Source organism: Apteryx mantelli, chromosome 3 (assembly GCF_036417845.1).
Source record: "Apteryx mantelli isolate bAptMan1 chromosome 3, bAptMan1.hap1, whole genome shotgun sequence".
Lineage (NCBI taxonomy): Eukaryota > Metazoa > Chordata > Aves > Apterygiformes > Apterygidae > Apteryx > Apteryx mantelli.
Genome location: NC_089980.1, coordinates 111,076,537 through 111,088,717, shown reverse-complemented (window position 1 = coordinate 111,088,717; position 12,181 = coordinate 111,076,537). Strand labels below are relative to the sequence as shown.

The following is a 12,181-nucleotide window of genomic DNA, read 5'->3' as shown; positions in this document are numbered from 1 at the left end:
TTGCGAAATATTTTGTCACAGTAAGCTGTAAAATATCAGTAAGATTTAGAATTCTGTGGTTGTAAGTGTGTGCTACTTCTGAATCCTTTACATTTTTTTCCTCTTTTCATAGATCCTGGAATTAGTGAAGGGCATGCATTACCAGCTGGCCTGTCAGAAGTACTTCGAGTTGACACATGATGTAAGTACCTACTAATTTTTTTGTACTATAATCAGTGTCTTTGTCTTTAGGAAAGCCTTGGAAATCATGAATGAAATGGAGAGACTATTTGCAGTTTTAACATCCATTATTAGCTGTCTGTCCTGTTAGTTTTCACTTCAATGTTTTCAAATATACTTCAAATATTTTTATAATGACCTACATTTATATATCAATTTTATTAATATCGTGTATGTTACAAGATGTAAAGAGTTATGCTTGCTTCCTGAAAACATCAATACTGTTAAATGGCTTGAAATAGATAAAATTTAAGTTTTCAATATCCTGTTCTTAAACTAATTGCAATTTTTAACACATAATACAAGTATGTTTTTGGAGATATGCTTTAAGCAAAGTAGGCTGAATGTATCTAATCTAACACAACCCAAACTATAGTCTTCCAACCCTTATAGAGTTGGCATTGTTAATTTTTGCATGATATTTTTTAAATTTGATCATATGTGATTAGTTTTTAATTCAAGACAAACCTTCTCAGAGCTTTCCTCATTTGCTTAATAAGTGCAGGCTTCCAATAAAATATTAAAGTAAGATCCTCCACAAAATTGGAAGATAGGGAATACAGCAGTCAATCTCCTACATGATTTCATGATTGAAAGAACCAGTTTTCACATTGGTCCAAGATTCTTTGTTGTCAAGAAGAAATAATGGAGTGCAGCCTCCTTTTTAGATCTCTGTGCTCTCAACAACTCAGAAAATGGACACATCCCTTTCGAATATCAGAATGTGGAAAAGTCCTGTTAAAGATATGGTTGAGGGTTAGATGACTGTCAGGAGACACTTGTTATTGACTTTTCGATTCTTACTGGTTTTCAGATTTGATTTAAATGGAACTCTGTCTCCTCAAACTCCTAACAAGGAAGCGTATGCATGCGGTACAGTACAGCAGAGGTATACTCTGAATCCATATCCAGTGTTGCCTGTCTTCACAGCTGTGATACGAGAGAGACAGTCTGTCATTTAGTCTAAAAAAAAAAAAAAAAGATAAAACAGCTCTAATAATCTGGAAGAAAATTTTAAAAATCACGTATAATTTGAAATACAGATAATATATGCCATACGTGAGGCTAAGTCAGTAGAAATAATATTTTCCTAAGATGACTGTGGAGCCCAAGGTCAAAACTAACCAAAAAATAAATCAGCACATAAAGGTCTGTTGCTTTTTAACAAAACTGTCTTTCTGTTGTTTTTTAGAAAATTCCAAAAGGATGTTAATTTTTTTAGTCTTGTGGTGGTAGGAATATTTGTCTGTGCTGCTTACCCAAATAATCATCTGTCTGCTTTGCAGCTGGTGAGTCTCTTACTTCAGTGAGAAAAGAATTTGGTTTTTGTCCTACCGCTGTCCTGGTTTTATTCATTTCATTCAGAAATAAAATTGTCATCAAACAAGACCTCCATCCTGAAGGTCACCAAAATATTCCAGAGATAATAGGAAGCATTATGATTGTGTCCTTTTTCGTTCAGCTATAACTTTCAAGTATTCTGATAAATTCTGCATAAATTAGATGTAAATTAGTGTCTAGGGTATGAGGATATTTATTTCATAGACAACTTTCCAAGCCACAAGCACAATTCCTTTTAATAGCAGGCATTCCTTAATAAGAACCATGAGTTTTTTTGGAAGAAGAAACATACACATCTCTAGATAAAGAGCTTTCTGAAAGTACTGCTGTCTCAAAGACTGCACGTCTTCAGTTTCACCCCAGGTGATAAAACCCCAGGTAGTAAAAATATGTCAAAGTTTCATTTTTAGAAAAATGTTTTGTACACCTATGATGACTTAATGTTTCCTAAATTCTCTTGTGAAGACCCTCTGACATGGAGAAGGTTACAAATGGAGGATTTAGGAACACTGTCCACACCAGTAAACCTCACCTTTCATGGAGGAATACAGTATGTTCAGGGTTGTCTCCTGCTATTGTTTACTTTTTAAGGTGGTTTGAATGGCTTGAGGCAATAGTGTTTTGAATTTTTCTCCTATTTATTAATTTTTTATATAGTCTATTAAGTAATTTTACTGAAGTCAGCTTATTTTACTGAAGCTTATTCAACAGAAAGCAGTACAATGACTTCAACACTGCTAGAGGCAGAACACTTGGTATTTCCTGGAATATCAGTCAAACAGGAATATGAGATGATATAGACAAGATCAACCTCATCTAACTTCAAGTATTTGCTTCTGAGCTGCTTATTCTAGTCTCCATTTTATTTGAAAGAGGACAGTAGTTGTATTCTTAGAACCTTTTCCTGTTAGGGGAGTGTACTCAGGAAGTGATGACAGAGATTGCTTGCTCACCAGTTAGATGTGGCTAACACATATTATTTACTGTAGCAGTATGATTGCTCCACATGGCTTTTTTGTAACATCAGCTGTACCCTTACTAGCTGTCATTTTAAAAGTTCTTGGTTAAAACTCAAAGATGCTACAGCTACAAAATAATTGCTTCAGTTTCTTTCAAAACAGCGTTTGCTATAACAGAAATATAAAAGTAGAGTTTGTGTGAAGGTCAATATGTGCAAAATGTGTTGAATCCAAAAAAAGTCTTGTGATAGTATCATTTATTACATGGAATAGACAGTTCTGTCTGAAGTGACAGGCTGTTCTATTTGGATCAATAAATGTTATAAACTTAAATTTCTGATTGCACAGCAAATGTATTCTTTGGACGTGGTGGATTTCAGATGGATTTACAAGTGTGAAGGGATAAAACTGTTAGAAATGTAGTCTCTCTGTTTCTGGTAGTCTAATTTTTAGATGCTTACACCAAAATTAGTGAAGAAGCTTTTAAAATAGGTGTACTTTAATCTACTTTACTTACACAGCATTGTAAAACTATTTTACAGTAGCATGAGCAGTCTAACTTAAAAAAAGCAAGGAAATTTGTATAGGCTCCACCTCCATTTTTTTGTGGTCAAACTTGTTTGCATTGTTACAGCCAGAGCAGATTCTTTCTGTTCAGAGAAATATTCACTGAACCTTGTTCAAAATCATGCAGAACAGAATTACTGATGCATTGCAATATCATAAATGAGGATGGTTGTGAACAAAACTTGGTCTTTCTTCAGGCTCTCAAAATAGATGATAGGATGAATGGGCAGAATTCTCTTAATTAAAACAGCTCTGTCCAAACTTCATCCAGCAGAGTTTTTAGTGGCATTCAAATTTGAAAAGGAGAAGTGGTGTGTAGAATCATATTACGCTTTTAACTAACAATCCATAGGTAGCTTTCAGCCAAATACCTTTAGTCATCTCTGAAAACACTGCTGTAGGCTCCATTTATGCAATGAGCGGCTTCTACAGCTTCCTTTAGTTTGTTGGGGAGGGAGGAGTTTAGAACAAATTTATAAGACTTACAAAATTAATCCTAAATTGGTGTGAAGAAAACTTAGATTTTTTTTTAAGGATAAAAAAAATAGAGCTAATTAAGAGTTTCTTCTAAGAAAGCTAACTTTTCATTGTACTGCTTATTTTTAAACCCTTTTGGTGGAAAGAAGTAATTTAGTTCCCATGTAATGGAAATTAGAGCAGGGATGAAAGCTATCTGGATGGAACTCATCCAGATAAGACTGAAATGAAATTCAGTGATTTGGGTTTTTTTTGTTTGTTTGTGTGCCTTTTTGTTTGGGGGGAGGCAGTCCCAAATTAGTGTGCTAGGCCTGTCGCTCATTTTAAAGAATTTTTTCCAGTGAAGGTCACTTCTTACAATTGTTATATTTTTTTAATCTCTGAATTAAATTTTGTTATATATGTAGCCATGTTTTTGATAGACTAAGATATACTGTGGTTATGCATTTAATCAGGATTCCATCTAGAAAGCACATTGATTCTCTGCTTCACGATATTCACAAATGCCTGAAATTTAAGCTGGTGGTTCTTGGTGTGTTAAATCAGACACGGTCCATGTCCTCAAGTGATGTTCTGTGTGTAAGCACTGTCATTTATTGTGCTTGAATCAGCTCCACCCTTCCAGGATAAAGGGAAGATACTGAGAGCAGAAAATTAGCAGTATATGGCACCTAGTCCTCCTTGGTTTATTGCGTCCCAGGTTTGGGGATTTTTCCGGTGTTGTATAAAAGCAGTATTTTTCTCAAATTTTTATAGTGTTCACATGGACTGGTGGGCACGTATAAAGTGTAGGTCACCTGAATATGAGGCTGGAAGCCCTTTTTATATGAAGCATTTCAAACTTTTGAGCCTCTGGAAAGAGATGCAAAGGTTGTAACTGAGATCGTGGTGAATATGTCAGAACAGCTTGCTTTTAAAACTGAAAACTTTGTTGATTTGATGTATTTGGTAAGCATTAATTGCATTTTCATTTGCTGAATAACTGTGGAGCTGAAAAAATGTGCCTGCCCAGTAGAAAGGAGCAATAAACATATGCACATTATGCTAGTTTTTGGTATTCTTCTCCACTGGAAAAAAAAAAAAAAGCTTAAATATACTTTGGTGTTGGTTGTGCATCCTGTACAGTTTCAGGGTGCTAATCTTGGTGCTGATGGAACAGAGATGAGCTTGATCTATTGGGCTTCTGTCATAGCCTGCTGCCTTGTTAAATATTAATTGCATTTGTGGCTTCTGGGGAACATTAGGAAAAGAGGTGAAATTTTCCATTCACAGCATCATATTTATATTTAGAATCTAGGTTTATATTGTGCAGATCTAAAAAAAAAATTACTGATAGTCTCTACTGCTGTTTGCTCTCAAGACTTGTCTCAGTCCCTCCCTTTGGTAGGGAAATGCTGCTTTAAGGTGTAGTTGTCCTGAATTTGTAAAGGGGTACTATTTTTGCCTATATTGTTTAATATGTTCTGGTTTTTTGACTTTACTACAAGAAACAGTGTAAAATACTGTTTGTGTGCTAAAGCAGTAGTTTTATTCCTAATGTGAGCAAAGAAATTTTGACATGAAAATAAACATTATCATGTCACAGATTTATCAGGCTACTAGTATTGACAAACTGATGCCTTTCAAGTTTTTGTGCTTACTAAATCACTAATTAATTTATTGTTGAATGTTAAAAATAACTTTTTGAAATAAATACAATAATTTACTGTTTCTTTCATTTTATGTGCAGGTTGATGACATTGGGCTTTCTTTGAATCATCCTAATCAGTATTTTGCAGAAAGTCAAAAGCTATTAAGTGGTGGTAGAGAAGTGAAGAAAGAGCCAAGTCATCTGGGAAACTCTCAGCAAAAAAGTAGTGGTCAGGAAAGCGTGAATTCAAATTCTACTCCCACCTCTTCAAATACAACAGCAGATGCAGAACTGGAAGGACTGGAGGCATACTTTGCTGAAGACTAAGCAGCTTTGCAGATTTTTCTTTCTTATTCCTTCCCCTCTCTAGCCAAATTCTTCCTTATAATAAGGAATATGTACTTGGATACCTAGAAAACAGAAGCATTTAGTGCTTTGAATAGGCTGATAAAAATGAAGAAAGATACTTATTTTTGCTGCTTTAGAATACTATTATATAGGGCATGTTTAAGGATAAGAATTAAAATTACTACCTAAATATCAGGTGTTTTTTGCTTTTTTGATGGCGTTCAAAGTGTTTAATTTCTTTATCCCATTTTATGGTCACTTTTATCTGTTCTTAAATAAAGTGCAAAATGAAAGTTTGTGGTATTCTCTTTGTTAGCTGTATTTGTATGGTAATTCTGATCATTAAGTAGGAGTTCTTATTTATGGTCAAAATTACCTTCTAGTGGAGCCTGACTCTCTCTGTTTGTTATGTGGGGAGCTGAGGGAAACAGCTTCCTAATTTAGTTACCTTGGCATTAAATTTAGGGAGCTTGTTTTAGAATCTGAAACAGAACACAGGTAGAATTTACACATCTGTGTGTAAGAAAGTAATCCAAAAAGCTGATGCTCCACCAATTGACTAATCATGGAGGAGCTAAAAACACATTAGGGGATATTCCTTTTCAATTTTAAAGTTTCCTCAATGTCTGGATGTGGCTGGAGCCTCCTGTATCTTGCTAAGCTAAACAGCAGCCTGAATGAAGCTTTGAGTCACTTAAATTCCGTCCATTGCCCAAAAGTTGAGGTCACCTGATGCACAAATGGCATTAAGTCTAGAAGCTGCCACTGTGGGTCAGGTGGAAGTTTAAGTAAAGCTAATATTTTATATTATACTTGGAGTACTGTCCCAGGGATCTGCAGGATCTGAGTTTTATTTTATCTAAAGTTTAAGGAGTTTCAAGTCAACATTTCACATTTGCTGGAGAGTGACCTAGCTACCAGTGTAGCCCTTTAACCAAATAAATACAATATTGGCATTGCTAGTACAAGGCCACAGGCTTTGTATTAACCCTGCAAGGCCTCAGTACTAAGACTTACTTGGTTTGCTTTGTCTGGTTTTCTCTTGCCTACCTGGAGCTTTATTTTAGTCTGTTAAGCTAACAGCAAATGTCAGATGACCAGGTAACTATTACCTAATTTGTTTTTAGCCTACCTTTGTATAATTGTGTGGTGTAACATTTTATAACAATTTAGATAACACTTTATAACAATTTATATATATTTCTGTAGCTAATGGATAGTAATAAGTAGGTATTCTGCATAGAATAAATTTATCTATGACCTTAGATTAAAATAAGAGTGTGGAGGAGTGTAGGCTTGGGATGATACCAGAGGTCCCAGGGTGTAAACAAATCACCAGTGGCCAAGGACTGATCCTTAAAGAAATACAGCCTAAGGAGCTGGGTAAAATTGATTTTAGGGATAACAGAACAATGAACAAGTTTCTAAAGTGAGTAAACCACACTATGTATATTTAGATGTAATGTGGAATTACCAGACCAATGAAGAAAGAACAGTGTGTAGAGCATTTGGGGACAAATATAAACTTGCCCCAAGTGGACACTGGAGATGAGAAGAAACAATCCAACCACCAGCATCCATGTCTTCCTGGTGAAGAACTAGGGGCTCTTGACAATTTGCTGCAACCAGGGAAGAGGGTGCTGTGACCATGGGACTCTGAGGAGCAGTGAGTATAACACCAGAGAAACGGGTCTATACAGGAAAGTGTTTGAGTACATAACCGTTTGCTAGCTGCATTATTTTAGGCATTTTATTTTCTCTACAGTAATCGGATGATTTGGACTTTTAATGTCATTGTGACTGGACTAATAACTATTTAATTACTGTTAAGATTTCAGACTAACAATAAATCCTTGGGTTCTCATCTAAATTGTGTTCCTCTAAGCGCACATAACTTGTGCAGGGCTCAGTGCAACACCACTATAAAAACAAAACATGCCTTTGGTTGTTAAAAGAGAATATGTTGGGATTCATTGTTTGTTTTTTGTTCCTTGAATCATTCCTTAATTTAGTTTTAGTGACTGCTTTGTGTAAACTGGAAAATCTTACTTCCTTTCACATACTCAGAGGAATTACAGAAATCCAACCTGAAGAGAAGTGTTCTACACCGTGGATCTTGAAGGGTGGTTGTTCCAGATCCAAGAAGCAAGGAGTTACCAATACCTCTGGGTCGGGTTTCTCCTGTTGGTTAAACTCTCGGCCAAACCCCTCTTGGGTGGACTCCAGGGATGATTCTATGGATCTGTTTGGCTCCGCTGATTGCATTAGATGCTTAAGGAACTTGACTTTAGGGTTTCAAAGTGTTCTTGCAAGTGGTAGCTGTCATCTAATTTTGAGTTACTGAATACCTAAACTGGAGGTGCCTGAGTGTTATCACCATGTATCTTCTTTGTAGAAGTCTAACTCTTTCAGACCTTCAATGAGGTTTATGTTCCTAACTAGAACAGCAGGGGAAGAATGAATTGGTTGGGGCACTGAATGCAGGTGCTGTGTTTCCCGGCCAAGAATTTGTAATTTATGATGGAGTAGAAACATTTCTGTTATGCCATAATCTTACTAATGTAGACTTTGTCAGCTTCTGTATGAATGAAATTATTAGCATTTCATCATTGGACTTTACATTTACTTTGAAATCTTTTATGTTAGGAATGATTGGCTTGTTCACCTATGCTACGTTGGATTGTTACATTAGCAGAATAAAGTTATTTTTAGGAAGTCAAGCATAGAATTTAAAAACAGGGCTCTACTCTATTACAGGGAAGGAGTATCAAATCTTTCTGTTGAATGAAAAGTGTTAAATGTAACAAACAGTATTTGACAAAACCTGTATCTTTCTCCTTCACTGGTTTAGATCATTTTTGTGAGTTTGCCTCTTGATTAATGGTACTACAAATTGCTTTGAACTACACTTTGTTCCCTTTTATTACCTGTCAGGTGGACAATAATAAAATATATAGTAGAAAAACATACAAACTAGTGCACACAGTTACGAGTAACTAGCAACGAATTAAAATTAATGCTCTTGTTGCTGTTTGAATACAGCAGATGGTGATTTATTTTCTTATTTCACGAACTTTGACCGTTTAAATTTTTCATTGAAAGCAGAATATTTTGTATTTGACAGTGTATAAAAAGGCAGAATCAGAATCTTCCTTTTGAGCAGTCAGACACTGAAGAATTATTTGTCTTCTAGAGTTTTAGCAGGAATATAGTTAGAGGCTTATTCTGTGGTGCCATTATAGCCACATGCTTTTCGTGCAGTTTCAAAAAGGTTTACGGAAGTTTAAAATGCTGTAGATTTTACTATTTTAAAGACTTTCTGATGACTTTGGTATTATGTGGAATACAGTAAAGGATTCCAGAGCCAGGGTTAGTTCCCTGGAAATTTTTATCCTCTAACCAAGGAAGAAGCACTTCAAACCTCACACTTACGTTTCTACTTAGACATGTAGGGCAGTCAAGGTCGTTTATGTATATTAAGCATAGACAAATGTTGCTGTAGCTTTCTCATTTCCTCAGGGTTTTAGAGGTCATCTATTTGAACTTTTGAGAATCAAGAGCATCCTTAGTGCTTAATAAAAAATGGCATTTATGGTGGCAGTGAAGCAAGACTGGAGAATTTTGAAAATACAAACACTGATGGCAAAGCTACTCAAAGCATTTTTCAAAAATAGTTGTCCTGAAATCTCATCCCAGTCATTGCAGACTTTCATTTAAACTAGATGATGCACCTATATAAAACTTTTCCCTTGTCTCGGGGAGGATAGACTTTATTCCTCAGATGTATCCTCAGGTGAGGATAGACTTTATTCCTTAGAGGGTCATGGGGTCCTATCCTTATGTGATGAGAGAAGGTGTTGCTTGAGAGCTCCTGCAAAGCTTTTTCTCTTTTGCAGAGAGACTGAAAGGCCAGTTGGTTTCATTTCAGTGACTCCAACTGGACTGTGTGATGCATAAACCTTTACTGCACTTCATTTAACAAAACTTTTTCTGTAAGGTTTACAACTCTTTTGATATCACCTTATTTCAGCTTTTCTGAACAGCATTCCGTTAACAGACATATAATGCTGCTTTGTGTTCCTTGTTGTATGCTTTCTCGGGATACGACTCCATTAGGCGAGCTTTGGCAGTGCAAAGTCTCTTGCGTGCTTCAAGTAGGCGGTGAGGCTCAGTCACCCAACAGCGACATTTACTTGAGTGCTGTGCGTAGTGTAATGGAGATGCGCATTGGGACTCAAAGGAGATGAGGCAGTTGCCATACAAATGCCATTTGCCTCCCTGCTTCCTCCAGAGTTCTGAATGTCAATTTATATTTTAAAAGGACTAAGACAGAGAGGAGGTGTCCAAGTCCTTTTCTCTAATTAATCGAGGCTTGCAGTTTTGTGTCTGTATGCTTCATCTCTAAGTACTATAGGCTTTGAGTGAAGTATGGTGGCCACACACCTTTAACAGTGTTATATGCATACCTCTTGAAGTTTTTTGTAAAGATTAGCAACCCTTTTGTATTATTTCATGTATCCTTTTTTAGATGTACAAATGTTCAAACCTATTCATCGTTGCCTGATTTTCTTCATCTGTCAGTAGTAATAGGTCTATGTAACATTTTCCATGCTTAGGAAATGCCCAGCTGTGTTGCAAGAAGGCAAAACTGTTAAGAGTTCACCTGTGCTGCTTTGCTCCTTTACTGCACACACCTGTGCCATTAGAGCAGGGCAAGGGTAGTCTGGAGCTGTTGGACAAGCCTCCCCCTTGATGATGATCTGGGCTTTCCCTATTTTGCCTCTGCATATTGGAATCATCTAACGAATTACAGCTGGACAGATGCAGTCAAGGTCTCTCATCTCAGTAACGCTTTTGGTAGTTTTTGTACCATGATACTTGTGAATTCAATTTTTAGCATATATAGCATATTCTAAAATCTATACTTTTCAAGTCTCTTTAAAAAAATCCATGGGAAAAAAGCATGGAGCCCTTTTAGGTCATTATATGTATTTCCTGCCCCCTGCCCATTTTACTACCCTGTAGCTCTGCTCAATAACTGACATCATTTAACTAAACTCTGCTGTGTGTGGTCTCTTTATTTTGCTCTCCTGTGTATTTTTTCTTATCTTTCACATAATAGATGTTAAGGTTGACAGTTTTTAGACCTATTGTGAGATATCACTACTCTAATTTATGTTAGCTCAATAACCTGTGCTTGCCACTGTGCTTGCCGGTCACTGCCTTTCAGGTTTTACTTCATCTGTGTTTGTTACTCCAGCACGCTGTTACCATCATTCCCTGTTCCTTCGCAATCTGAAGCTTCCTGTTTGTCAGTGGACCCCTGATTTTAATAGATCATTCTGAAAATATGAATCTATCCCTCCACTTCAATCTATACTCTTAATACCACTACCAAAAGTACTTCATCTCAATATAAAATATTCTGCCTTTGGTATCCAGTTCACACACAAAAAAAAGCTCTTTCACTCCTTAGTACACTAATTTGTTTAAAATTGCTGAAATTCCTTAAAAGCTGAAGGATATAGGCATTTGATTCAGACAAAGTTTATGAGCAATAGTTGCTTGATGTTCCATTCCCACCACACTGAACTGAAGTATATAGGTAAATAGCAATTGGAAAACAGCTATAAAAAGTTTGAAGTAACGTCAGAGTGAATTGTACTTGGGAAATATTTATATGGGAATAGGTACTTAAATGCTAACTCATTAACAGAGGTGGCAATAGGGAAGCACTGGAAGACTTTAGAATTCACTGTAGGACAGATGGAAAGTAAATCAATAGCTGAGGGATATGAAGGTGATCTTGACATAAATAAATGTTAAGGGAGAGCAGGACTTGGTTATTAGGTTGCAAAGAGCAGAAAAATGTATGGACTCCCAATATCTCTTAAGACAAAAATGATAATCACAATAAAAACAGAGCAAGATGTTATGTTTCTAGCTGGAATGAAAGAACTGAGAAAGGCTGAATAGATTTTGTCATATAATTACCAACCTTAATCAAGACAGTTCATGAAATAGGACAATAAAAAGGACATTAGTATGGCAGTGCTTCTTATGCCATAACCCTGATGTTTGTTTATTTTTTAGAAGAACATTGCAGTTTGTTCAGGATCAGAAATGTATCATGGGAGGTGTTATCCAAAAAGAAGGAAGGTCTCTGCCATGCATAGTCACAGAGCTTAAAAAGCTAACTTCAGTAAAAATCAAGTTAGATGAGTTCAGAACAAATGTTTTTACTCAACCTAAACTAATCAAATTGACGTGTGAAATGTAATGGTCTGTGGTGTCCTTTTCAGAACAAGTGATCCAATTGGACCTTTTGGCCTTAAAAGTCTGTTTTGCTAAGACTTATTTTTATGTTTAATAAGAATTGAATCCTCCAAACTGCAGAGTGTCCTTAGTTCAGAGACAACTGGTCTAGAGCTTTTGGGCAGAATGTAGAGGCAAACTAAACAGAAAGACCTAGGAGTTAGAAATGTGATTCAACCGCACAAAGTTAAGGTCTTTGGAGCTTCAGTGGTTCATCTAGCTACAGTGTTTGGAGAAATGGCTGGCTGGAGAAAAATACCGTAAAACCTGCTGAATGATTCAGCTCTCATCTCCAGGTATTAAAACATGTTCTGTGGGTAAAGAA

General features: G+C 36.2%; 1 protein-coding gene across 1 annotated transcript in view; it reads left to right on the top strand.

The window, feature by feature from the left end:
- Positions 1-5,837, top strand: part of PRIM2 (DNA primase subunit 2) — a 107,082-nt gene extending 101,245 nt beyond the window's left edge. The window contains exons 12-13 of the mRNA XM_067294157.1: positions 113-181; positions 5,293-5,837. Coding sequence (XP_067150258.1) covers positions 113-181; positions 5,293-5,520 — 297 coding nt within the window. The 3' untranslated portion in view covers positions 5,521-5,837. The remainder of the gene's footprint in view (positions 1-112; positions 182-5,292) is intronic.
- The last annotated feature ends 6,344 nt before the right edge of the window (positions 5,838-12,181 follow it).